Source organism: Entamoeba invadens (genome assembly GCF_000330505.1).
Source record: "Entamoeba invadens IP1 unplaced genomic scaffold scaff_1105074725225, whole genome shotgun sequence".
NCBI classification, from domain to species: Eukaryota; Evosea; order Mastigamoebida; family Endamoebidae; genus Entamoeba; species Entamoeba invadens.
The window spans coordinates 220,830-246,236 of record NW_004443552.1 but is presented as its reverse complement, the minus strand read 5'-3'; the positions used below and the strand labels follow the sequence as shown (position 1 = coordinate 246,236).

The 25,407-nt window shown below is 33.9% G+C and overlaps 13 protein-coding genes across 13 annotated transcripts; 5 read left to right on the top strand and 8 right to left on the bottom strand.

The window, feature by feature from the left end:
• Positions 1–1,428: 1,428 nt before the first annotated feature.
• EIN_381350 (hypothetical protein) lies at positions 1,429–2,580 on the top strand (the record flags this gene model as incomplete). The annotated part of the gene is made up of 1 exon (XM_004258891.1): positions 1,429–2,580. The coding sequence occupies one exon, from the start codon at positions 1,429–1,431 to the stop codon at positions 2,578–2,580; it is 1,152 nt and encodes a 383-aa protein (XP_004258939.1).
• A 2,055-nt stretch (positions 2,581–4,635) lies between these two features.
• Positions 4,636–7,839, bottom strand: EIN_381340 (hypothetical protein; the record flags this gene model as incomplete). Its single annotated transcript, XM_004258890.1, has 1 exon — positions 4,636–7,839. The coding sequence occupies one exon, from the start codon at positions 7,837–7,839 to the stop codon at positions 4,636–4,638; it is 3,204 nt and encodes a 1,067-aa protein (XP_004258938.1).
• Positions 7,840–8,383: 544 nt separating this feature from the next.
• EIN_381330 (hypothetical protein) lies at positions 8,384–9,868 on the top strand (the record flags this gene model as incomplete). Its single annotated transcript, XM_004258889.1, has 1 exon — positions 8,384–9,868. One exon carries the CDS (start codon positions 8,384–8,386, stop codon positions 9,866–9,868), a length of 1,485 nt encoding a protein of 494 aa, XP_004258937.1.
• A 113-nt stretch (positions 9,869–9,981) lies between these two features.
• Positions 9,982–10,539, bottom strand: EIN_381320 (hypothetical protein; the record flags this gene model as incomplete). The annotated part of the gene is made up of 2 exons (XM_004258888.1): positions 9,982–10,115; positions 10,221–10,539. The coding sequence occupies 2 exons, from the start codon at positions 10,537–10,539 to the stop codon at positions 9,982–9,984; spliced, it is 453 nt and encodes a 150-aa protein (XP_004258936.1).
• A 396-nt stretch (positions 10,540–10,935) lies between these two features.
• Positions 10,936–12,241, bottom strand: EIN_381310 (hypothetical protein; the record flags this gene model as incomplete). The annotated part of the gene is made up of 2 exons (XM_004258887.1): positions 10,936–11,272; positions 11,388–12,241. 2 exons carry the CDS (start codon positions 12,239–12,241, stop codon positions 10,936–10,938), a joined length of 1,191 nt encoding a protein of 396 aa, XP_004258935.1.
• Positions 12,242–12,976: 735 nt separating this feature from the next.
• On the top strand, positions 12,977–16,368 carry EIN_381300 (hypothetical protein; the record flags this gene model as incomplete). Its single annotated transcript, XM_004258886.1, has 2 exons — positions 12,977–15,304; positions 15,430–16,368. The coding sequence occupies 2 exons, from the start codon at positions 12,977–12,979 to the stop codon at positions 16,366–16,368; spliced, it is 3,267 nt and encodes a 1,088-aa protein (XP_004258934.1).
• A 275-nt stretch (positions 16,369–16,643) lies between these two features.
• EIN_381290 (hypothetical protein) lies at positions 16,644–17,156 on the bottom strand (the record flags this gene model as incomplete). Its single annotated transcript, XM_004258885.1, has 1 exon — positions 16,644–17,156. One exon carries the CDS (start codon positions 17,154–17,156, stop codon positions 16,644–16,646), a length of 513 nt encoding a protein of 170 aa, XP_004258933.1.
• Positions 17,157–17,473: 317 nt separating this feature from the next.
• Positions 17,474–19,154, bottom strand: EIN_381280 (hypothetical protein; the record flags this gene model as incomplete). The annotated part of the gene is made up of 4 exons (XM_004258884.1): positions 17,474–17,522; positions 17,674–18,581; positions 18,627–18,727; positions 18,797–19,154. 4 exons carry the CDS (start codon positions 19,152–19,154, stop codon positions 17,474–17,476), a joined length of 1,416 nt encoding a protein of 471 aa, XP_004258932.1.
• A 314-nt stretch (positions 19,155–19,468) lies between these two features.
• On the bottom strand, positions 19,469–19,984 carry EIN_381270 (60S ribosomal protein L18-B, putative; the record flags this gene model as incomplete). The annotated part of the gene is made up of 1 exon (XM_004258883.1): positions 19,469–19,984. The coding sequence occupies one exon, from the start codon at positions 19,982–19,984 to the stop codon at positions 19,469–19,471; it is 516 nt and encodes a 171-aa protein (XP_004258931.1).
• Positions 19,985–20,242: 258 nt separating this feature from the next.
• Positions 20,243–21,328, top strand: EIN_381260 (endoplasmic reticulum-golgi intermediate compartment protein, putative; the record flags this gene model as incomplete). Its single annotated transcript, XM_004258882.1, has 1 exon — positions 20,243–21,328. One exon carries the CDS (start codon positions 20,243–20,245, stop codon positions 21,326–21,328), a length of 1,086 nt encoding a protein of 361 aa, XP_004258930.1.
• A 71-nt stretch (positions 21,329–21,399) lies between these two features.
• On the bottom strand, positions 21,400–21,912 carry EIN_381250 (transcription elongation factor SPT4, putative; the record flags this gene model as incomplete). Its single annotated transcript, XM_004258881.1, has 2 exons — positions 21,400–21,568; positions 21,695–21,912. 2 exons carry the CDS (start codon positions 21,910–21,912, stop codon positions 21,400–21,402), a joined length of 387 nt encoding a protein of 128 aa, XP_004258929.1.
• A 218-nt stretch (positions 21,913–22,130) lies between these two features.
• On the bottom strand, positions 22,131–22,868 carry EIN_381240 (hypothetical protein; the record flags this gene model as incomplete). The annotated part of the gene is made up of 3 exons (XM_004258880.1): positions 22,131–22,558; positions 22,616–22,641; positions 22,699–22,868. 3 exons carry the CDS (start codon positions 22,866–22,868, stop codon positions 22,131–22,133), a joined length of 624 nt encoding a protein of 207 aa, XP_004258928.1.
• Positions 22,869–23,809: 941 nt separating this feature from the next.
• Positions 23,810–24,760, top strand: EIN_381230 (hypothetical protein; the record flags this gene model as incomplete). Its single annotated transcript, XM_004258879.1, has 1 exon — positions 23,810–24,760. One exon carries the CDS (start codon positions 23,810–23,812, stop codon positions 24,758–24,760), a length of 951 nt encoding a protein of 316 aa, XP_004258927.1.
• Positions 24,761–25,407: the final 647 nt, after the last annotated feature.

Sequence of the window (25,407 nt, the reverse complement as noted above, 5' to 3'; positions counted from 1 at the left end):
TTTAGTTTGAAATTATATGTTTACACACTCAAAAGGTTTTCATGTTTAATAATATTATCCGTTATTATAATAAATATGTAGAGTATAAAAGTGAATAGTTTTATATTAATTATCAAAATAAATTCATTTAAAAGTAACGATATAATCATGTTATTATTTCACTATTCAATAACAGTTGTGATGTCATTTTTATAATTGTGTTGTTTATGTGTGTGGTAGACATAATAAATTAAAAAAATAATATATATTAAATAACATTATTTACATATTATCATCGACAGTAAGTTATTTGAAAATAATCTTTTTTTGATGTGGTTACACAATGAAAATGGTCACACATGTTATAAATATAAAAGATATATTCAAATATCAAAAATATGTCATAAATAATTATTCTCTTTGGTTTATGTTCACATCAACAATTACATTCGAACATGATTATAATTGTTTATTTATCATTCGATGACTTGTCACATTGGTAACTATGTGTGATTATCAAAAAACTACTTTTTTATATGAAATTATTTGTTTAAATATGAATAATTATAAAGAAATACATTTATTTTTTGTTTACCAAATATTATTTTGTAATCACTTTTTTAACATTAAAAATAATTAATTAATTCTTTTTTTTTAATTTATAATTATCTGACATGCATTTCAAACCTTTTGTTACCAGTTCTTAATTATTTTAAGTTTGTTTTTGACTTTAAATAATTATTGTCAGCCCAAGCATTTTGATGGATCTTCAAAATCACCTTTAAAAATAAATGATTTGTTTTTATTTTTTAAAAAACATGATTTTTGTGTGATTTTTTTAATTTATTTAAACATTTATTGGTTTGTTAAAAAGCATATGAAAAAAATCATTTATTTCATCATAAACTCTACAATATATTTTCAGATTGACACAAAAACATCACATATTAAATTATTTTTCTACACATTTTTTTGATTTTATTTTCACTTTTGATAGTATTATATTATTTTTTGATTTAATTTTCAATATTATTTTAGTTTTTATATAATGGTAACACACATTTTTTAATTTGCCAAATTTTTAAAAAGTTACAATCAAATAGACATCATTGTCCCGGTAAATACCAGTAACTTCCATGTGTTATAACGATGATTTAATATAGATGTAAACTCAATAAAACTTAAAAAGAATATTTAAAACTGTTTTAAGAATTCTATGGAAACCGGACAACTCACAGTTTTTTTTCAAAAAAAAATACAAAACCACCCAGAAAAAGTCCCGGAAATTTCATCCTTTTTAAATTCATTTTTCTTATTATTATTCTCCATTTTCCAAAAATCGAGAAAAAAAGCAGAAACACCGAATGATTGAATTAGAATAAGAAACACTGAATTTAGAAATAGACTTTTTTGCTATAAAAATTCTTGTTGATAATTAAAATTCATTGAATGGTTTCTTTGTCTCACATCAACTTTATATTACTGATAAGTTTGACTTCAGTAATATCAAAAGATTCACTCGAAATCCATGTCTTGGATGTTGGCCAAGCAGATTCACAATTGATAGTCTTTCCTTCGGGTTATTCCATTTTAATAGACGCTGGTGAGACGAGCACGGGTTCTATGAATTGCAAGAAAATTGCTGAGAGGATAAAAAGCATTTTAAACACCACCAGAGTCGACGTCGGAGTGATTACTCATCTGCACCAAGACCATGTTGGTGTTCCCTTCAAAAGTGGCTTCTGGTACTTACTCGAGTCATCTGGCATAAATTTTGGTAAGATCATTGATCGAGATTCTGGTGTTGTTAAAAGTGGTGTGACCGATTGTTCCACAGAAGACGATATTGAGTGGCACACAGTTGGAAGCCTTTCTTCTACTGCGATTAACTGGATTTGTTATGCGACACAACAAACGTTGATCACTAAAATACAACCAAATCGGCAATTAGCCACTTCATGCTCAAATGAAATTAATCCACCAGATAAAGACACCACCATTGAAATTGTTGTTGTCAATGCAAATGGTGTTTTATATAAAAATGTTCCGTTGAATGGCGACCACCACACCGAATCGTCTCCACCAAGTGAAAACGACTACTCAATTGCACTTAGAATACAACATGGAGATTTTGTATATTCTACTGCTGGAGATTTGGATGGAGAGTATTCGACAGGATATGGGTACGTTTATCATGACATAGAAACACCATACAAAGACAATGTTGGACAAGTAGATGTCTACCATGCTAATCACCACGGGTCAGAACACTCTAACAACGAAGAATGGGTTAAAACATTAAACCCTACTGTTTCCTTAATATCTTGTGGAGCAAACAATCAATATGGACATCCTTCATTAAATGCAATGAACAATATGAACACGGTGTCACAAAATATATTCTTAACACAAGACTGTAATCCAACAGTGACAGACCAATTTGTTGGTAAGACCGTAATTGTCAATGATGAAATTGTGGTCAAGTACAAAAATGGAGATGAATCGTTTATTGTTACTGATTCAAAAGATTCATTTGAATCAAAGTTCGAAGTGATCAAAAACAAAAAACAAAGACAAAACAGTATTTGTAGCCTTTTATAATTTTCATATTGTTTATTTTTATCGTTTTCCTTTTTGATATTCTAAATCTTTTTTTATAACACTTTTATTGAAATGAAAGAAAAGCGGTTTTCTTTGCAGTAAAACGTATTTACTTTAATGCTGCAAATCAAATTCTTTTTTATGATTTTTTTAATAAATATTTTAAAGTCACATTGAAAACAAACTCCCAATTGTAGATATAACATAGCATCGTTGGAAATATAACTGTTTTATGTAAAATTTAAAATAATAAATATTAATATTTTTAAATAAACATTTTAAAATTATAAAAAGACAATCAAAATACAAATAATATTAAATATATTATAAAGGTAACAAAATTAAAATAATTTCTTAACAAAATATATTAAAATAATGTTAATAATTCTAAAATATATATTTTAAAAAATATATAAATTATATTAACAATATAAAAAAAATTATAATTTAATATTATGATAAAATTGTATATTTAATAAAAATATGAATTATTTTTAAAGCATCACTTCAATTGATTAGTGTTGAATCCTCTAAAAAGCATAACCTCAATTGATTTGTCTTTTTGATTATATCAGTTTATTTTTACATTTATATTTATTTTTTCTTTTTTCCTTATATTTGTTAAATTATTTTTTGTAATTCTTATTATTTTTTGTTATTTCATTGAATATTTTATTTAATAAATAAAACTTTTTCTTATATATTATATATATTTTTTTTGAAGATTTATCATATTTTTATTTCTTTATTCCGTCAAAATTTAATTATTTGTTATTTATTTCAATATAATTTATTCGTGTTTCAAAATTTTGAACATTTTCTCAAATTATTATTTTAAAACATCAATGATTTTTATCTTAACAGGTATTTTCTGAAACCTACATTGACCACCACCACCACCTCTTAAAATAGATTTATTTTTTCTATTTCGAATCATATTCAAATTAAAATTATAGTAAATAGGAAACTGGGATAATATTAGGTCTGGTTCCCGAATTCAAGAAATGCCGAAAAATCACCTCGAGTTAGTGGAAACCGAGTGAGACGGAGCATTGAAAAGAAGGCTCATAAAGACGCACTCAAACAGTCTGTTTGTGCACCGTTTCACCCACTTTCCAAGTCCTCCCTTGGCGCGGATCCCCCCCTGACCCCCCAGCAAGCGGGGGGAACCACATCCGCGTCCACACAGTACGGACAAGGAAAGTGGGTGACATGGGGACGCACAAACAGTGGCTGAAAAATGGACTCCCTTCAAAAAACACTCGCGGCAAATATTTTTTTTTGGTAAAGGTGGTGGTGGTGGTCAATGTAGGTCCCGGTATTTTCTATTTGATTTTTTTATACCCTTTAGTAATTAAATAAACTCTTATAACTAATATACATAAAAACGTTACAAAATTTTATTGTTTTGGTTATTTTTTATTTCCAAATAAAACAACTATTTTATTCTTATATTAAAATTATAATTTGTGAAATTAATATTGATTTTAGAAAAATACAAATTGATTTATTCCATACAAATATGTTTTTTTTTTTCTTTTTTATAAATCAAATCATATTTTTTCCTTTCAAAATATAGTAAAAATAAAAACCTGAATAAATAACCTGTAGATAACGAATTTATGAAGCTCTTGATTTTTTATTATCTGTGAATTGTATTTATATAATATAATTTGTATTGTTACCTACTAATAAGTGTTCTTATAAACATTTGCAAACACAAAATGTAATTGCACAAATTTTGGATTATATTTATAACAAAAAGATATTTTTGATAAACAAGGAATACTAAAATTTTTAATAAGAAGAAATCAATTATGTTTTACTCTTATAACATTTAAAGAGTCTACATAGCGCCGAGGAGTCATCTTTTATAACCCACATCTTTGCCCCTGGTATTACCAGGTTTTATCCAAACCAAAGTCAAATAGCCTTAAATTTTTAATATAAAATAAGAACAAAAAAACAATTAAAATATAATACATTATTTTAAAGTCTATGAGAAATATAAAAGCATTGTATGATAAAACCAAATTAAACAAATCACAAGAAGACTTATTTAAACGCGCGGCTGTTGATTGTTGTGGTTGTTGGATCCATAAAAAGAACGTTGTTTATGTCGATTGAGTTGTAAAATGCAAATCGCCCAACACACTTTACGTTTTTGTGTATTTCTATTACATCAACGTTCTTACAACCTCTAAAACAGTTATTTCCAATCTCAACAACATTTTCTGGAAGTCTTCCAATTTTTTTTCCATTTTCGTAATCAATTCTTAGATACACTTCAACATCAGTCTTTACAAATACAACGTTTTTGCTCTGAATACCATTCTTACGTAACATTTCATTTATCGCACATGTGACTGGGAGTGTTATTTCGGTGACTCTTTTCTTACTAATATAGAACTCAGATAATGAAATGCATTCCTCAAAAGTGTTATACGAACACTTGGGAACGTCTGCATCAAAAATCACTCTTTTTAAATTACTACAATTTTTGAAACAACAACTTTGAATTGAAGTGATTGACTGTGGTAGTTCTATCTCCCTAAGAGAGACACAATTTTCAAAACAAAACCCTCCAAGTGACTCAACACTCTTGCCAAATGTTATTTTCGACAGTGAAATACAATTCAAAAAAGCTCTGTTTTCGATAAGAACAACATTCTCTGGTATTTCAATATTCACAAGGCTTGTCATTTCCTCAAAACTGTTTTCTTGTATTTTTTCAACACTTTCTGGAATTAAAATAGTTTTTAATGATAAACAAAATGCAAATGTCTTGTTAAATAATTTGCATGTTGTTTCGTCGTTGTTTATGAACTTAACTTTCGATAACAAAGTACACCAATTAAATACTGACGTATTGTTAATTGTGATATTTGGAATCACGGCACGTTGTATCTGAAAACACTCGTTAAATGCAAAGTCACCAATTTGTGTGACATTACTTGGGATAATTACTTCCTTTAATTTTACACAACGGTAAAAGGCCAATTCGCCAATTCGTTTCAAAGACTTTGGAAATTTTATACTTTCAAGTGAATAACAACTTTCAAATGCACTTTCCTTAATTTCTTCCAATGTATCTGAAAGTATAATTTGCGTCAACAAATTGTAATTAGAAAAGCAGTCCTTTTCAATAGTTACAATATTATTTGGCATTTCAAAGTAAGTAGCTGCACCCCACCATTTACTTTTATTGTTAAGGTCCAGCGTTTTAAATTCTTTTGAAATACACTTGAATTGATTCCATTCATCACTCCCAAATATAACATTGTCACATGTCACTCCACACTTCTCTAAGCGTTTCTGTTCAATGACCGAGACACACCCAAAAAATGAACTTTTGCCACATAAATCCACATGTTGTAAATTATTGCATTTTTCAAACACATTTCTTCTTATCTTTGTTAATGTTGTTGGTAGTGTGATACTCGTAATTGCATTATTCAAACAACAACTCCCCATTTCTTGAACACTCCCCAAATCAACTTCACCACTTACATTCTTGAAAAACGAACCTTTTATTTTCTTTATTGGAGAAAAAACTGTGAGGGAATGAACTTTTGGGTAACTCCCATTGACAGTCAAATACACATCATCTGGAAGTGACAAAATGGTCTTCACCACATCAGCACCATCTTTATTCAAATTTGCTTCAATTTTAAAACATTTATACCCAAATTTCTCGATAATAGGTCGTTCGTTGAGCCCCACTTGGAAGTTGACAATTTTATTAGTATTTGGGATATCAAGTCGTGTCAGAGAGACGCAATTCACAACACACCCGACACCCATTTTGGCATTATTATTGACTATTAGACTCCGAAGTGAAGAACAGTCGTTAAAACACAAGTTACCAATTTGTGTCACATTTTCCATGTTCACAATTTGTTTCAATTGTTTACATCCATTAAACGCCATTTCTGGAAGTTGGAGAACAAGGGGTGACATAAAGACCTCTTGAAGATTGTTTGAATTGTCACAGATTCCGTTTTCGAGTTTCATAATATTGTTTCCAAAATCTATAACTTTGAAAGTGCTGTTTAATGAGAATGTGTATTTATACACTTCGTGATAATTGTCTGGAACATAATAGTTTTCACTGTTAACTAACTTTTGATTACTTGAAACTAATTTGGTGAACCTTTTCTTGTCGTTAAACTCGCCGTTGTCGTTCAAGCAATTGTCTTCATCAGTCTCACAACAAAAGTCGTCATAAAATTTCTTAAAGATATCGACCTCTTCATATGATATCAAATGTTTTACTCTGCCATTAAGCGTGGGAACAATTAACTTTGTGAGACTGGTGCACATTATGAATGTACTTTGCTTCAATGTGCAATTCTTTGAAAATACCAACTCTTTGATATTAACACAATTCATAAAGGCGCCATAATCAACATAAAGAACCGACTTGGGAATATGCAATTCTTTAAGGGAAGAACAATTTGAGAATGCGTCTGTTCCAATATATAACAAATTGTCTGGGAGAATCACACTTGAGAGTTTTGTGCATTCTGAAAAGGTGTAATGGGCGAGACTAATAATGCTTTGTGAAATTTTAACTTCAACAAGGTTGTCGCATTGACCAAAGAGAAACGACTCAATGCATTTCACTGTGTTTGGAAGAGTTAAAGCTGTTATTCCACACTTCTCAAATGCGGAACTATCAATTATTAAGACAGAGGATGGGATGTTCAATGAGAGTAAGTTCTCACAAAATTGAAAACACCCCACTGGGATCTCAGTGATGTTTTCAGTGAGTTCGACTGTCGTCAAATTTGTGTTTCCACTGAATGCATCTCTATCCAATTTTGTGATGTGTGAAGGAAGTGAGACTGAGTCTATTTTAAAGTTATTTAAAACCTTACTACCATAAATCGTAACGGTGTTTGGAATGTCAGTAAACTGTGTTATTCCTAACATTTGGACATCACTAAATGTAGCTTTAATGTGTTTAAATGTTGTTGTAAGCTCGGAGAATAAAGTCTGTGTTTCATTGAAAGTAACTTCATACCATATAACTACTCTCTTAATAGAGGGAATGACTTCCTCATATCTCATATAAATGTGTTGTGTCTCCATGTATGGAAAAAGCTTTTTCGATCGGACTGGAATTGGGTTGTATCGAAAACGATCAAGAACACTTGAAAACTTTTTATTAATCAAAACAGCATTAACAAAGTCGTCTGCACTTGTAAAATATTTTGATACAATTTGTAAATAAAAAACGGTTAGGGATGCAGCCATCTTCTAGAGTTTATTCTGGATTTTAAATCTAAATTAAAGAATTTAAATTTCAAATTGTTTAAACTCAAAGTAGTTATGAGGAGTTTGAATATAATAAATGTACTATAATATACCAGTTATTTCTAATTTCAAAAATTGTATTACTATTTATAATTATTTTATTATATTTAAATTACCAAACTATTAAAAAACATTTTATATAGTATGAATATTAATAATCAATTTTTTAATAGTATTTATAATTTTAAATATTATATAATATATTTTATATATATAATTATTTATTATTAAAATTTATTAATTATTTTCACGTTGTATTATATACAAATTATAAATTTTATTATTATATTAATACAGTAAAAAGAAGTGGTGACGTATTTAAATAATTATAAATAAATTATAAATATTGCTAAACTAAAACTATTAATTAAACAATTATAAATATTAAAATAGATATAGTTCTTATTCAACAAGTTAAAAATATAGTATAAAAACTAGTAACTTGGAAAGAAAGAAAACAACTATAAGAACTATTAAATTCACTATGTCTGCCTCTGTTGATACAACGAAGCCAATCACTCCAGCAGCCACTGTCGTCAAGACAACAAAAAAGTCGAAAAAGTCTTCTTCGAGCAAACCGATTGAAAAGAGGTCGACCGTGAAATTGGATAAAGGGTTGAATCTGAATGTCTTTGAAACAATTAACTCGTGGCGACAAATCAATGGACTGAAGCATGACGACTACACTCGTTACAGGCGGTTTTGCACTCGACGGTTAAAACGATTGAGGCAGAAAGTTGGTTTAGTCAGTCATTGGAAAAAAACGACAAGCACTACGACTCCAAAGGTATTTAAGATGGTATTCAACAGAATCCATATGATCCCAGAGTACATGAAGACGGGTGAGTGCTTGATGATCCCATTACTCAACTTGGAAAGGTGTTGGGCGTACGCAAACGACTTGACTCCTGCTGATGAGACAGAAGGAAGAAAGGGTCACCATCAACTCCGTCGTATCCACAAAATGAGAAAGTACTGCGATGAGTTGTTAGCGTTGGTGAAGGGGTGCAACAAACGAACACAACGTGAGGTTCAATGTTATGTCAGTTACATTCGCGGGACTGTTGCCTTTGAATGTAAAAAGTATGAGCAAGCTGTTACTGAGTTATTGGCAGCAGTTGGCATTGTTGGATTTATCACAAAGGATATGTCTGAAGAAGCCAAGTTTATCTTCCGAGACATTTTGGACGACTGTAATGCAAAAGTTCGAGTGTGCAAAGAAGAGAGTCCGGAATCCGAGAACGCAACAGTCGAAATTGAGAAGTGGAGAGTTGTCGAAGGAGAGGCGCAAGTGTTTAACATTCCCGATGACACCATGAGAGATGCAATGAAGACATATCGTGAAAGTAAAAGCAAGCCCGTCAACGTACGAATGGATATCATTCAAAAGGTCGTCGTGTATTGTAACAAGATAATTTCGAACCGAAAAATAGAGAACAGAATGTTGTACAAGGACTTGCTTGATTTTGCGTTTGAAGAGAAGTACCAATTGACGGTCGAAGAGATCTTAATCGAGATAAATACAATTGAAAATTTGCTCGGGAAGTTCTCGTTGGTTGAAGGAGCCAAAGAGGGAGACGGCAAAATTGAGACACTGATTGCTTTGTATAATAAATTGGCGGTGATGGAGAAGAAGCGCCAGAAGAAGAAAGAGTGGCGATTGTTAGCGTGGAGCATTTACAAGGACTACTACCACTCTGTTGCATTGTTTAACCAAAAGAAGCTCAAGGAGAGTTTCACCAACCTTAAAAAGATGACAGAAAAGTTGGAAGAAGCAACTCCACTTGTCGAAGGTGAAGAGAGAAAGCGTATTGATTTAGTCGACAAGGCTATTCATGTCTTGTCCGTCCAAATCTTGATGGAACTTTGGAAGGAAAAATCGGGATCAAAACCAGTTGTTGTCGACGTGTGCGCGGATACTTTGACATATCCATCTCTTGAGAAGAAAGGATGGTTTAATTGGTGGTAATACATTTTTGAATCTACTTTGGGGTGCATCTTATTCAATATATTAATATAGTTATTTAATAGTAAAAGTATAATATAAAATATTTGTATAAATAAAATTCAATTTATATTGAGTCACTTGTCCTCTTCGTCTTTGAAAGTTGAAATGCTTGTTGTGAAGAAAGCAGAGATGATGATGACCAAAACGGAGAACCACAAGATGACGCCAACAACTAAACCTAAGAAGCCACTTAGAGGGAAAGCCAATACTATGAATTAGAAGAGATATTTATCATTAATTTTAATAATAGAAAAATAGTTAATATAATAGTAAAATATATTATAATATAGTATATAGAATAGAAATAACAAACAGCCCGATATTATTAAAAATCCGACGACAACCAATCGACTATAAACAAAGGAAAACTGTTTGACGATTTTAATTCCAGAAAGGAACGACATGAACGGGAGGAAAAATAGAATAGCACCAAGAGCTATAACTATACCGGCTTGGAATGTAATAGAAAAAGTGCCTTGAGAATAATAGGCGGGAAGGTTCTTTGGATTTTGGTATTTGATGCGTTTGTTCTTTGCAAAGTGTACTGCGCCAGTCGATACAAGTAAGATTCCACAAGCCAACACCCAAAGGAATGTTAAAGTTTTGATAATGATTCCAACAGAGACTTTCATCTGATTAAAGTTAAAGATTTGAAAGAGTTTTAATACCATCAAAATATGAAAGGAATAAAGAAGAGACACATTTACACTCAAAGTCAATCATTCAAATAGGTATGAAAAAACTAAGTAAACTGCTGGAATAGTCCCTTAACCGGAAAATATTTCTTGAGTCTATTAATTAATTCATGTTATTTTTAAATTGGAGATAACAAATGTCTGTTTCAAATCCACTCTAAAAGTATCTTTGGGAACAAAGCAGTTGTTCATAAGTTATTTATAGTAAAATTTTGTATATGTAGTTACTCCAAAGATAAAAAAACAGGCGGATTTGTTCCAAATTAGTGCCGTCTTTCTTCCTATAAATTCGTGAAGAAATCAATACCAAAAAAAAGATGAAAATAAGTCGTATTAACCCAAGAGCGACTTGTTGAGGGTACTCTCCCACACCATAAGTGTTCTGAAGAAACCTTTAAGCATTTTCGAGTTGCCACTAGTGATATCCTCCGATCCAATCCCAGTCTTGAGGAGTCCGAGTGAATTGACCATTTCAATTAAGACTGTACAATTGGTTCTTCTCTGGAAGATGTTCAACGGTTTGTTTCCTCTTGGCTTTGCGATCAAGTTCCAGTTAACCGATCCGGGTTTAATCTTATCAACAATTTGGCAAATGAGTAATCCGTCGTTGAAGTCCTTATCGAAGTTTTTAACTTGCAATCCGAATTTGGAGAACCATTCGACGATCAAACTAGAGTGTTAGTGCTCTTGTATACAATAGATTGGTTACAAACATGTGGAGTTAATAGAATAGATGTAACAGCACTACATACATAATATACAATACAATAAAGTAGATGACAAACTTCTCTTCCAAGTTGGAGACGTGATTTGGGCGTGGTAATGATTGGACAATTGCTTCTTCCTTCTTTTTGTCTTCTTCGAGTCGTTTGGCTTCTGCCTGTTTTCTAAGCTCTTTGAGTTGTTCGTCCATCTTCGCGCTGTCTTTTGTGATCTTTTCCAAGAACGCCGTCTTAGCTTCTAACATCTCTTCGTTCTCCGTTTTGGATTGATCGATTTCTTTTGCTTTGGATTCCAACGAAGAAAGGGTCTTGTTCTTCTCTTCCAAATCGCCCTCCAATTTTGTTTTGCTCTTCTCCAAGAGGGTCTTCAAGTCTTCTGCGTTGCCAGAAATCTCCTCGGAGTTGATTTGTTGCTTTTGTTCTTTCAAAATGTTGATCTCGTGTTGTACGTTTTCTATTTGCTCAATAAGAGGAGCCAAGACGTCTCGAAGTAAATTGTCGAATTCGGTCTCCGTGGACGTGTAAAGCTTTTTCACACTTTCTCGACCCGCCTCCGACTCCGTTATCAGTTTTTGCAGAGAAGTTTGAAGACTTTTCTGTTCATCTAACGAGTCGACTTTCTTCTTCTCATATTCTTTCTCCATTTTTCTAATCTTTTGGCCTTGTTCTAAAACTTTTTGACGGGCCTGTTGGTTCTCCGCGTACTTCACAAGGTAGTCTCCACGGACGAGACGGTTTTGGTTGACCGAGCGTTGGAGTTCACCAGCAAGTGGTGATCCCAAGTTGAAGGTCGGCTCGACAGCAAACAATATTTTGAGAAAGCCGTCCGTCAGCATTTGGTACTGACGGTATATGATTTCGGGGTCGCAGGTCATCAGAGTATTATCGTCGAGGTTCTGAAACACGTAATCACCCATTCTTATTTTCGAGATTAACTCGTGATTAATTTATGAGTGATTAAGATCAAAAGTGGTGTATTTTCTATTTGATTCATTTTTTGAATAATTATGACTTTTAATCAACATAAAATTTCGGGAAAACATCAAAATAATTCAATTATAAAGTTTTGGGTTCGATATTTTCAAGTAATTTTTTTCCGTTTTTAGTTTATTGAACATCTTGAAATGTTCCTGAAAAATGATTTTGTAGATCGTTGTTGGCGTTTTGGGTGTGAATTGGCAATAGCGCTTTGTAATAATAATTGAGTGTCATTTACTATTAATTATTGATAAATTGTAGTTACTTATAATTAATTTCTAATTGATTGATTTAGAAAGCCAATTTGTAAATCAAATTATGAAACTTCGAAAAGGCGAACTCTTATTTTAATTATTTTGTCGTTTAATTATAATTTATATATAGTTTCCCATATTTGTTGTGTATATATATAATTATTTATAATTTATAGTTATAAAACTTACATATATTTATAATAATTTGAAACAACAATGAATTGTAGTGATAGTTAACAAAAAATAACTACTATGTTATTGAAATTATATTATAGAACTACAATACAAAATAAACACTCGTTTTATAACAAAGTTAAATAAATTGAATAACAATTTTAGTTTTTTAACTACTCGAAAAATGTTATTTGAAAGAACTTTCCTTTTTTCAACTGTAATATTCTCCAAAAGCAGAGTCAATCAATGGACCTTATCACTAATTTCCTAGGAGACTTTGTGAGCAAACAAAAGACTGTACAACCACAAAGCATGTTATCGGAGTCGAACCGACGAGCAATAGATTGGAGTTATGGGGTCATAGCTTTTGGCACGCGGACGAGTATCATAGTGGTAGACCCCAAAAATTCGACTGTGATCAATTTGTTGAGTCACCACATTGAGGACGTCACTGCTTTAAAATTCCAAAGCAACTTTCCGACGGAAGAACCGTATTCAAAACGCCCCAGTAAATTGGTCAGTGGGGACTATGCTGGGAATATCATCTTATGGGACTACTTTGTTAATGTCCCTCTCATCACATTTACTAACACGCATAACTCCCCAGTGACGTGTATTCAATGGCATCACTCGTCCCCAAATATCTTCCTTGCACTCTATGCGAAAGGGTCAATAACTTTCTATGACACGAACACGGGGCTTCCGGTAAGAAACATTGCACAGAACTTCTTACAAAACGCCTTTTACTTTGAACAAGACCCGTATGACTCCGACCAAATCGCAGCTGCAACAAGAGACAACGTGTTTTTATTGTCTACTAAACAAGTCACTGCAACGGAAATCTACTCAACCCCCGACGTCGTGAAAAGTTCAAAACAAGACAAGTTAGTCGTACGTTCAATCAAATTTGCGAAATCGCCACAACGCCTTTTTGTGTTGTCGTCGACGGAGTTAGTTGTGTTTGACACAGTTTTGGCGCAAGCCATCGGGTCTCTTGGGTTACTCCCTCCACCTCTCAACTTCTCGTTTTCAACGGATGAGACTACAATGAATGTCTTTAGTGAGAACCATACATTGTCCCAGTATCGAATCGACTTAAATAATCTTTCTTTTGATACACCAGCTATTGCAGTCTTAACTAAAGTCCTTCCTCCCCTCTTTCATTTAATCAGAGATCCAATGTCAAACGACATTTGTTTGCAACTCGAAAATGGTTCCCTCGGCATCTTACACGGAGACAAGTCAAGCTTCAATACATCCCTTTCAGACACTTCCTTCTCATGTCAGAGCTCCACCCTTACAACTTATAATGAAAACACTCTTTGTGTTGGTACGGAGAATGGCGACGTCTTCTTCATGGACGTCGACTCTCAAAAAATCAGTGTAACGAATGTGCAGTCGATTGGATGTCCTGTCCTTGGGATCACAACGGCACCCGACGCAATATTTGTGTATGGAGTTGTGTCGCACCCAAAGACCTCACACTCCGGAGACTTCTTTGAAAATCGCGTGGTGCGGTTTTCAAGTAAACGGGAGAACTCGGTCTTTCCTAATGACTTGTTTACGTCGAATAAAGAGAAATTGTGTGACGTTGTGATCTCGACGAACGGGGCGATTGTGGTGTTCCAATTTAGTACCAAATTGCAGTTTTGGGAGAACAAGAGTGATAACAAAAGTGGCCCCAAACGAGTGTTAGAGATCTCCGTGTCGTCGACCATTGCAGTGAAAATCACACAAACGGAGTCGTCGTTTTTGTGTTCGAGAGACAAAGACATTTTGATTGTGACATTGTCCAAATTTGAAGTGAACATTCGCCCGATTTACACGCACCCCTGTAAACTCCGGTTCCTCGCAAACTTGTCGCAAACGGCTTTTGTCTTTGTCGACGTCAAAAATGTCGTGCACTTTGTCACGTTGTCGCAACTGTTGAGGAACAACGTCGAGACGTGCGACAAACGAGTCATTTTAGGTGAGAAAATAGTCAACATCCGGGCATGTCCTGTTGAAGGGAACAAATTGATTGCGTTGATGACGGAGAAGCAAAACTGTTATATCTATGACTATTCGAGTCAAGCCGGATATCTTCGAAATGACTTCAACGTCTTCATGCAACAACGTCGGTTGAAGACGTTATCAATGTGTTGGGTGAAAGGAAACATCCCCGTCGTTTTAACTCATGTGCGACAAATTATGACGTTTTCAAAGGAGTTGGAGAAAGAGGCAAACGAAGGCACACTCATTGCAACACCTCTCCATTTACACACCGGTCTCAATTTTAGAAAGGCAATGACTTTAATGTTCCATGGATTCTTCGATGATAGTTCTTTCTCTGTGACACTGAGAAAGTATTTTAACTCCACTAATATAGCAGAAAATTTCGATAGAAGACCTATCTGTGAATTAAGTAAATGGCTTGAGAGTATCACGATGAAAAATGAATTAATACTATATAAAGAAATCATTACTAAAGTCGATTCTTCACTCAACGACTTGTTCATTGCAGTGGCAGAATTATTTAAATTCCCACAATATGTACAGTTCTGGGGATATGTAAAGAAGTACATTATGGTCTTCGTTTGTTCTTCTTTCATACATTAATTAATAATATACTATAATTATAATATATTATTATAATATACTATAATTATATTAGTATTATAATATAATTATAATATATTATTATATTACTAACTTTATAGAAACTCCGTGACGATGCACAGAAGTATCAAACCATTATAAAAGATGAATCTAATCACACTAATTTACAAGACGTCGCTACAACTACACGCGTGAAATCAATTCCACATGTCATTGAAATACCACATCCGCCACCAGGGTTATACCCGGAGTTATTTATTAACACGTCTTTAATAGCAGACACCGAAGAAATGCGAATGGAGAAATATGGTCTTTCGATGAAGGACGACACGGAATTGAGTGACATAGAAAAGAACATCAAATTGAATGAGTTACAACTGATCTTTGGGCGCAAGTCTACGATCATCGGGCAATACATGGACATGCTTAAAAAGACTCAAAAAATCGAATATGGGCTTAAGGCGATACTTTTATCCTTGACCACATACCCAGAAGAGTTAGACAAAACCATCGAGAATGTCGTGAATGAGTTATTAGACACTCGGCGTGAAGAAGAGGCGGTAAGAGTCTTAGAGAATCTTGGCAACTATCAATCCGCCTGTCAATTAATGATTCAGACAGGAAAGGTCTTTGAAGCAGTACACGCATCGACTATTCATATGCCCCTCAACAAAATTATGACCATCATATATATCCCTTGGATCGTCCAACAAATAGGTAAAGGCCACTACGTCACGGCGGCTATAAACCTAATGAAGATAGGCGGCTTCATCGATGCCGTCCGTGTACTCTTTTATGGAAAATTCGTGCAACTCGCCGCACTTTTGGCCGATGTCATCCTCTCAGAGAAAATCGCCACCTTTACCACTGATGTGTCTTTTAACATGAAAACCGTCGTTTTCGAGAGTCCCAAAAATTACACCACTTTCGGTGACATCTGCAAAGATGTTTACGAGCGGTATTCGCAAATTTTAGAAGAACAATTCGCCATCAAAGAGGTCGCAGACTTCTACAAATTCAAGATAACACTCATCAAGTAACTGTTGGTTTACAAATTGCTATTAAAAATGTTTTTCGTTTTTTAAATCACTTGTTTGTTAAAATGTTATTTAAAATGTTATTCTTCGTTCAAGAATTGTTTAAATAAATGTTTTTAAAATGTTTTTTTGGGAAAATGTTATTTAAATTGTTATTTTTTAAATACCATTTTATTACAAAATATATAAAAAAATAATTTTTATAAAACAAATGGGTATAAAAATGGTATTCAAAATGTTATACAGAGAAGTCTGAAGAACGACCACAAAAGATGTACTTAGAAGAACAAAAGGAACATTGACAATGCAGCCAAGGAAGTGAGAAGAGCTGGAGTACTATTTTTCTTAGCAAGGGATTGTTTAGTGATTGTTCCGTTTTGGTAGTCAATGATTTCAGTAATGTTTTGTTCGGCCTTTGCAGTAGAGTTGTCTGAAGCGATTGTCTCGTTAATTTTTTTGATATCACACACGAAGGAACAGGCTTCAGCAACGGTTTGAAGTTTATCCTCGACGTTTTCATACATTGTTCTCCACATATGCTTTGCAGCTCGACACATACACCTTTGTTCGACTGTAGTTGGGTGGTCGCAGTACTCTTCATCTTCGATGACTTTGTCTTTGCATAAGAAACACTGTGACTCGGTTGAATTGCGACACGTCTCCGCGTTGAATCGCTTCTTTTCGGAATTCACAAGTTTGTTCGCAAGTTTGTCGGCGTACTTGGAAGAACGCTTCTTTAAATTAATCGACTCGCTCAGCGAAATTAGCAACAAAAATACGACTGTCAACATCCGCGTTAAAAATATGATTTTTGAGTTCACTTGATTTTGTATCCAACAGTTTTCAGTAAAAAATGTTATTCGTAATGTTTTTCTTTTTTTTGTCGGTTTTTTTTGGCATCTTCGTGTTTTTATTACCATTCTTGATGTTTTTAAATATTATTTTAATTATAATTAGTTTTATATATGTATAGTTTGTCACAAGATTTAAAAATAAGTACTCTCATAAATCAAAATGATTAATTTAATTTATTAGAAAAAGTATTATTTTTGGCACTTTACAATGAATTTGAATTAAAACGAAAGAAAGAGAACACGTAAACAATCCATTACAACTCAAATCCATCTTCAGAGCACATAACTCCAACTCGAATTATACTATTAGTCAACATCAAATATAAATAATAAACATTATAATTTTATAATATAGTATTTTTTATTAATAAATCATTATTATAATATTATAATAATTCTGATTAATAAAATACTATAATAATTACTAATAAAATATAATAAAAAATAACCAAACTTTTGGGCCATTCCAGCAATTTGAAGATTTGTGTGTGTTGTGTAATTCTGCAAAGTCTGAAAGACGTTGAGTTGATTTAATTTGTTGATCCAGTCCATATTTCGAGTAGAAACGACAATAAACAACACTTGAAAAAAGTCCAAGATATCTTCCAAGTCTGAAATGACATTAAAAATGACTTGAAACACGTCGAAAAAATCGGGGATTTCTCCCAATTTAGAAATACATAAAGGGATGTTCTGTGAGACTGAAATGACGGTAGAAAGTGTTTTAAAAGCTTCCCGTGCGACCGACGCATTTTGTTTCAAAATAGATAACACCAATACACAACAAATCGGTGAGTCGATGAATTGACTCAAAACTGCCTCTGCTTGATTTGTTTGTAATTCTTGCGTGCACGCGACGATGTTTCCACAGACCCATAAAAATGTTCTCAAAAATTCCTCATCGACGAAAGTTGCTTGACTCATTTCTTCCAGAAAATTGGTACTCACCATTTTAATCAATGAAAACGTCTCGTCGAGAAACATTGTGACCAATTGAGTATGTTTGTATGCGTAAACGTTTCCAATACATTTGAATGCGTCACGGTCAACCCATGCCTCTTTATGAACTTCTCGAATGATTTCAACAATGTTCATATCCAAATGAAGACTCTCGTAATGGAGAATATTTCTTACACAAGAATACCCAACTTTCTCTGTTACAAAAGTGGATATCATCGGTATTAATTTCATCACATTCTTAATCGACATGAGAGGCGTCGTTTGCAGCAAACACTCATATAAATAACTTAACGTGCGGAGGTCCACAAGTTTTGTCGAAAGCATCTCGATAAGTTTCATGCTGATCAACTGGTCGCGCACCGACACGTCGTCGAACACGAGGTTGGCTAATGTCGTCACGCCCTCGTCGTTAGTGTCAGTGAACTATAATTTATAATTTAAACAAACTATATTTACTATATCCCCACTTGATGTTTGAATTGCATTAAAAACGTCGAATTGGCACCCATTTTGTATTAACGTATCGAGACACCTCTTATGAATCGATACTATTCGTCATATAAGAATTTGTTAATATAGTTTGTTTGATAGTTCGAATATAACAAAATGAAACAAACAAGACGAGAGACAGATCAGCGTCAATTTGATGATCTCCAAATTGGCACTTGTTTCGATGAAGTGTTTCAAGTGCTTCACCATTTGGTCGATGTCGATTTGAAGAATGACGTTCTCGTCTCCAAGTGACACAGAGACTTTCTTCAGAACTTCGATCTGTGTGATTTCATCCTTTCCTTGAGCACAGTCGAGTTCCATTAGAAAATCCTTCATTGTAGTTTCACTCACAAGGGACCCACTATACATTCCTCTCTGGACTTTCATCATTTCCTCTCTCCTCTTGCTCCTCAGAAGAGATGTGTCTTCTCTCCTTCTAAAGCACAGATCCTCCAATGTCCCGCCCTTTCTTCCGTTGTTCATGTGTCTTCTTCTCTTCTTTTTCAGTTGTTTCTTTTATTAACTCTTTTTAATTTGATTATTATTATTTTTATTATAAATGTCTTATTATTAATTTATCAGTATATTACTATAATCGAATTGTAATTCCAAAAGATTTCATAAATAATTCATTTATACTATTTCATTAGTTTTAAATGATTACTATATTATTAATAGAATTACTAGTTTCTATTAGATTAATTGAAGTTATGTTATATATAACATTTCATAGTCAATGGTGTTGTCTTATCCGACTAGAAACCTAAAAGAAGGCAAAACAACGCTCAATAACGATCTTAGTGTTTCTTGGTTCCCTTTCCCTTGTATTCCTTGGCTGCGTGTTTCTTAGCGCAGACCTTACCGAAGTGCTTAAGAGCTGCTCTTGTGCTCTTCTTTCCTCTAATCAACAAGGTGTCCTTTCCAGTAGGAGCTTTCATGGCGAGCTCATCGAATCTGAGGCATTTTCCGCCGGCCTTAGTGATAGCCTGTTCAGCGGTCTTTGTGAATCTCAACGCGCAGACGGTCATTTTTGGGAGGACTGGCATTCTCTCGTCGAAGGTGACAGTGGTGATGCAGACGGCGATTTTTTGTTCTCTGTCCTTGAGGAGTGCTGCGATTTTGGAAGTCGAAACGACGGGTCTGTTGACTCCACTCAAACACAATCGGTGGTGGACGGTCTTCGCAAATTTGGATTGGGTTCTTTTGGCCAAAAAGGCATATATTCTCCCTAACAATTTCATGTACGGGTTAGTGCCTCGTGGGGTGCGCGAGACGTGCTTTCTTTTGTTGTGTCTGTCAAGGTCAATTGCCATTCTCCGCTGAGTGCACTTCCGCAGTTCTTAGGGTTTTCTTTTTTCCTCACATCCTCCAGTACTAGACGCTATTAACTCTTTTATTATTCTTTTTACTAGTCATCTCTCCCCTCCACAAAACAATTCAATGACCTTGTGTGGTTTTTTTATAGTATTTTTACTATTAATATATAATACCTTCAATCGTGAAGAAAACGGAATAACAATTTTGGTATAACAAAATTTAAAATGTTTTAGGACTTCATCTGAAAAATTGAGATGGATACAATTAAACGATTTGACGCCTATCCGAAGCTGAATTATGACGTGCGGGTGCGTTACTGGCTTGGTGGGTTATTGTCGATCTTATGTCTTCTGACGATGGGGTGGATGTTTTACTCTGAGGTCCAGGATTACTACACGGTGCAAATGCGCCCGACACTGCGTGTCGACGAGTCGAAGAGTGAAAAATTGCCGATCAACTTTGATATCACTTTTCCTCGAATATCGTGTTCTTTGATGACGATTGATGTCTTGGACACAACTGGGGAAGTCTCCATTGATATCGAATCGAATGTGAATAAGAAACGATTGAACCCGCACTCGATGACGGAGTCTTCCAACAAAGCCACTGCTCATAAAGTGTATGGTATTGAGTGTCCTGCTTGTGAAGAGTCAGTTGACAAGAACAAGTGTTGTTTTACATGTGACGAATTAAAAGAGTCCTACAAAAAAGCCGGTAAAGAAGTCCCACCCAATGCGGTTCAGTGCCAATTAAAGAACATCCAGAAAATGGCTTTAGCGTTAGATGGGGAAGGGTGTCACATGTATGGGTCAGTCTTTGTCAATCGGGTCTCTGGCAATTTCCATATAGCTCCTGGGATGAGTGAACAACAAGGTGAAGGGCACCGGCACTCAGCGGAGTGGATTGGTTCATTGAATTTGACGCACACCTGGAATTCCTTATCGTTTGGGGACAATTTCCCGGGGATGATTAAGCCGATGGATTCAATTCAAAAGGTAGATGTCACGAACAACTCGATGTATCAGTACTTTGTTCAAGTTGTTCCAATGACGTATTTTGGTTTAGATAAGAAAGTAGTGAAAACGAATGGGTATTCTGTGACGGAACACTACCGTTCAGGTAATTTAAAAACAATGGAACAAGGGGTTCCGGGGGTGTTTGTGTTATATGAGATCTCATCCATGGAAGTGTTATATACCGAAGAGACCGGTTCATTCGGACATTTACTCACAGGCATCTGTGGGATTGTCGGGGGCATCTTCACGATATTTAGTTTGCTCGACGCATTCATCTTCCATACCGTCGGAGGGTTGTTCACCAACAAAGCACACAAGCTTTAATCTATCGATTTGTGTTCTATTGGATTCGTTATTCAAGCTTTAACCTAACTATATGAATAAACTCGCTTCAATCAATGAGAACTACAGAGTATTTGAACACCATTTTCGGCAGCAAGTCGTTCTATCTCGGGAGGGACGGTCCCTTCACAACTCGTCGCATATAACCCAACAACGTAATCCTCGCGCATCCCTTTCACTTTCGATATATAACTTCGGTCCGGTCTTAAGAGTGCTGTCATTCTGTATGTCACTCTCCGCTCTATAGTATATTATAGTATATTAAAATATTGAATAGTAGTAAATAAGAGTTGAAGACATTAATTTTATATTAGTTTAAGATAGTATATATATATATATCAAACAAACCCACTAAATTTCGCAGAGTAAAAGTCTTTGTCATACTCCATCATTCGTCGGCAATTCTCGCATTTGTGACTCTCAAATTGTCCTTCGCTCTTAATTAATCCACAGATTTTACAACACCGTAGCTTGTCGAAGTTGTCTGGAATGATCGGGTCCATTGCGTCTCGGAATCGTTCTTGTTCTTCCAACTCTTGGTTCACATCAAATGGTGACGGTTCCATCTTTATTTTGTAGTTTCTCTTTTCCGTCTAGTTTTTCTAATTCTTTTTATAACATTTTTATTATATATTTTGAACCAACGAAGGTCACCTTCATTTAATTAAAAGAAAAAAAGACACAAAAATTAAATAACATTTAAATAACATTTTAATAACAATTTAAATACCATTTTTGAATACCAAAATTTAAAAAGGTAAAAGCGAACAAAGAACATTCTAACTTAGAGGAAGGCACATCCACCCTTCTTTTTATCCTTAGCTGGTTTAGACTTTCCTTCAGCCTTTTTCCCAGACTTATCACTTTCGCCGCCCGCTGGAGTTGCGACCTCTCCTTTGTGATTGATTTGCAACAACTTTCTTCCAAGAGCAACGAAGAGCTCATCAATGTTAATTCGCTTAGCTGCGGAAGTTTCGAAGAAATCGATTCCATATGTCTTTGCAAGGTCCATCCCATCTTGTTTGGACACAACACGTTGATCCTCAAGATCACACTTATTCCCAGCTAAGATCAAAGCAACATCATTGTCCGGTCGGATCACTGAAATGCTATCTTTGTGGTTTCCGATGGCCAAAAACGAAGCTTTGTTCTCGATAGAATACACCAACACAAACCCATCTCCCTTCAAGTAGTATTGTTCTCTCAAAGCGACTAGTCGTCAATACACACATTTATAGTAAAAAAACTATAATAGTACTATTAACAAACTATATTCCTCTTGCCCTGCAGTATCACTACAAGTGAGTTGTTTGCGCTGTTGTTACTCTACAATGTATTATAAGTCAACAAACATCAAGTTGAAAGTGACGTTGTGTGAATCTACCTTTATACTCTTGTTGTAGGTATCTTCAATAGTAGGGTTGTACTCTGCAGAAAAGACTTCCCGCACAAACTGAAGGCAGAGAGCGGACTTTCCGACCGAACCTTCCCCGATAATTACTACTTGGTACCCGTCTGACATCTTTTGAATATTGAGTTCAGCTTTCGATGTTAAGAAGGTAAAGGAAAATAGACTTTACTCCAATTTCGATTCATTTAAACGTCGGTTTTTAATTACTTGTACTTGTTGTTTAATAATTTTATTATAGTTTTTTAATAATTGATTAATTTGACCTTGGAAACTTCTTTTTCGAAATTTCGTCGTTGTGTTTTATTCTTTATTGGTTTAATAGAATATAAAATTAATTATTAATTTATTATAATTTGAAAGTTTTTGTTTTGTTATTTCAATGTCAACTGCATATACCGATTATGGTTTGCACATATTATCATTTTATTATTATTTTATCAGTTTTGGTTTTAAAAAGATGAAATTGCCATTTACCTCATCAATTATGTTTATAATTACAAACTAGAACATAATAGTTACTATATGTAATATCATAACTGTTGTATTTTTATACTATTTTTGATTTGTATTTATATAATTGTATTTATATTATTCGTTTTTTCTGTTTTTTTTTCAAAAAGTGTTAAAAATGTTTTTTATTTTTGTTTTTACAATTAAATATTTTTTTCTTTTTGTTAACATTTTCTATTTTTTATTAAGAATAAACCAAATGTTCTTGAATTTATTTATATTGTAAATTTTTACCAAAAAACTACAATACAACTCTGGTATTATTAACTAAATAATAAATAACTTATTAAATGTTAATAAACTTTTTGCTTTTTTTTGATTTTAATTTTACAAAATGTGAAATAAATTGTTGTTCTATTCCTCTTTGAGTTATAGTTAATGATATATGAATAATTATTAACAATTAATAATTTAATTTATAGTAATTCCAATACCAATTAATAAATAAAACAACTATTCACAACTAATAAATTATTTTAACACACCAATAAAACTTTTCTAATTTCTTCATTAAATTGAACACACAAAGCAAAATCAGTTTTATGAAGACAGTGACATCATTCAATTTTGCAAGTAATTTACTTTTTAGTGCTCTTGATATTGACAACAACGAAACGGTAGACCGCAACGAAATGATGTCAGTGTTTCTTCCTCTTCTATTGATTGAAGATGAAGCTGGTCAAGAGAGTGTGAATTTTATATTTGATTTATGTGATGTCGATGGGGATGGTTGTCTTAATAAAGCCGAGTTCAATCATTTTGTGTATTGTTATAACATCTGCTGTCAACCAAATTTCATCAAAATCCGCGCAGACTTTATGGTTGTTCTCTTTATCGAGTTTTTCAGGGCAATCGACACAAACATGGGAGGGACAATCGACTGCACTGAAGCCTCCGCCGCCCTTCAAAAGATATCAAAAGGGCAATTTTCGATCTTGTCCGACTACAAAGAAGTCTTCGAGTCTCTCAACACCTATTGTAAGACGGCGGGGAAGAACAAAGAAATTTCGCAATTTGAGTTTCTTTGTATTTCCATTCGACAAGACGTCTTACTCATCCACCTCGAAGCAAAGTATAAAGACCTTTTTAATCACATCGACACAGCACGACTGGGGTTCTTGTCTGAGAAATCACTCAGAGCATTTCTGACTCACAAATTCACTCGAGGAATCGAGTGGAAACAAACACCAAAAGTACTTCTCGACACAGTGTGTCAAACTTTTAAAACACAGACACTCAAATCAGTACAATTCGGATACCTTTGGGAAACAATTTTGGACGTTGTCGCAGGCAGTACATCATTCACTAAGGAAATGTGTTTCAGAGTCGTCTTTAAACTCGTCGACACAGACTGCAAAGGTGTTCTGACCAAAGACCAAGTCGTTTTCATGTGCTCCCTCCTTGGAATCAATAACAAAAAGTCCCAGATCACAGGATTTTTGGCAACAGATAGTACATTCACTATTGGCTGTTTTGTAAAGGAGTTTTGCTAAAATTCATTGTATTTCTATAGTCTATTCTTTGTAGATGTTATCAAGAAAATTGTCACTTTTGAGTATCTGACATGAAATTAAACAAGTTATAAAATTTTACTCGATTTATACAAAATAGAGTAAAACCCCACAAAGGCGGTACTTTGTTGAAAATATTAAAAATTAAAACAAGACAAAAATCCGTCAAATGACAATGATTAAAAACAAAATAAAATTAGTTTGCACGTGTTTTTCCGAAGACCTTGTGCAAAAAGTGAGTCGAAGGTTTAGGGAGTTTCTTTTGGTGCATAAGCGCAGTGTCGTCGCAAGCCTTTTCAGTAACATGGTAGGGGAAATATATTTCATGTTGAGGAGCAAACACCTTTCTGATTTGGTCAATTTCAAAGTCATACTCTTCTTGCGTGAGTTCGGTCTTTCTTGGGAATCGCATGTCTGTGAATATGTTTCTCAATGATTCAATGGTCTGATCATATTCACTATCAGTAAAGACCTGCTTGACGTTGTGTGGATCTTCTCCTCCGTTGAAAAGACGTCTGACCAAGAACAGTCTGTTGTCGAACTTTTTGTCTCTTATAATTTCGCATGGTTTCTCGGTTTGGTCATTTGCTTTGACTTCTGGTGTTTCTGATCCTAATAAGTGTTCCAGT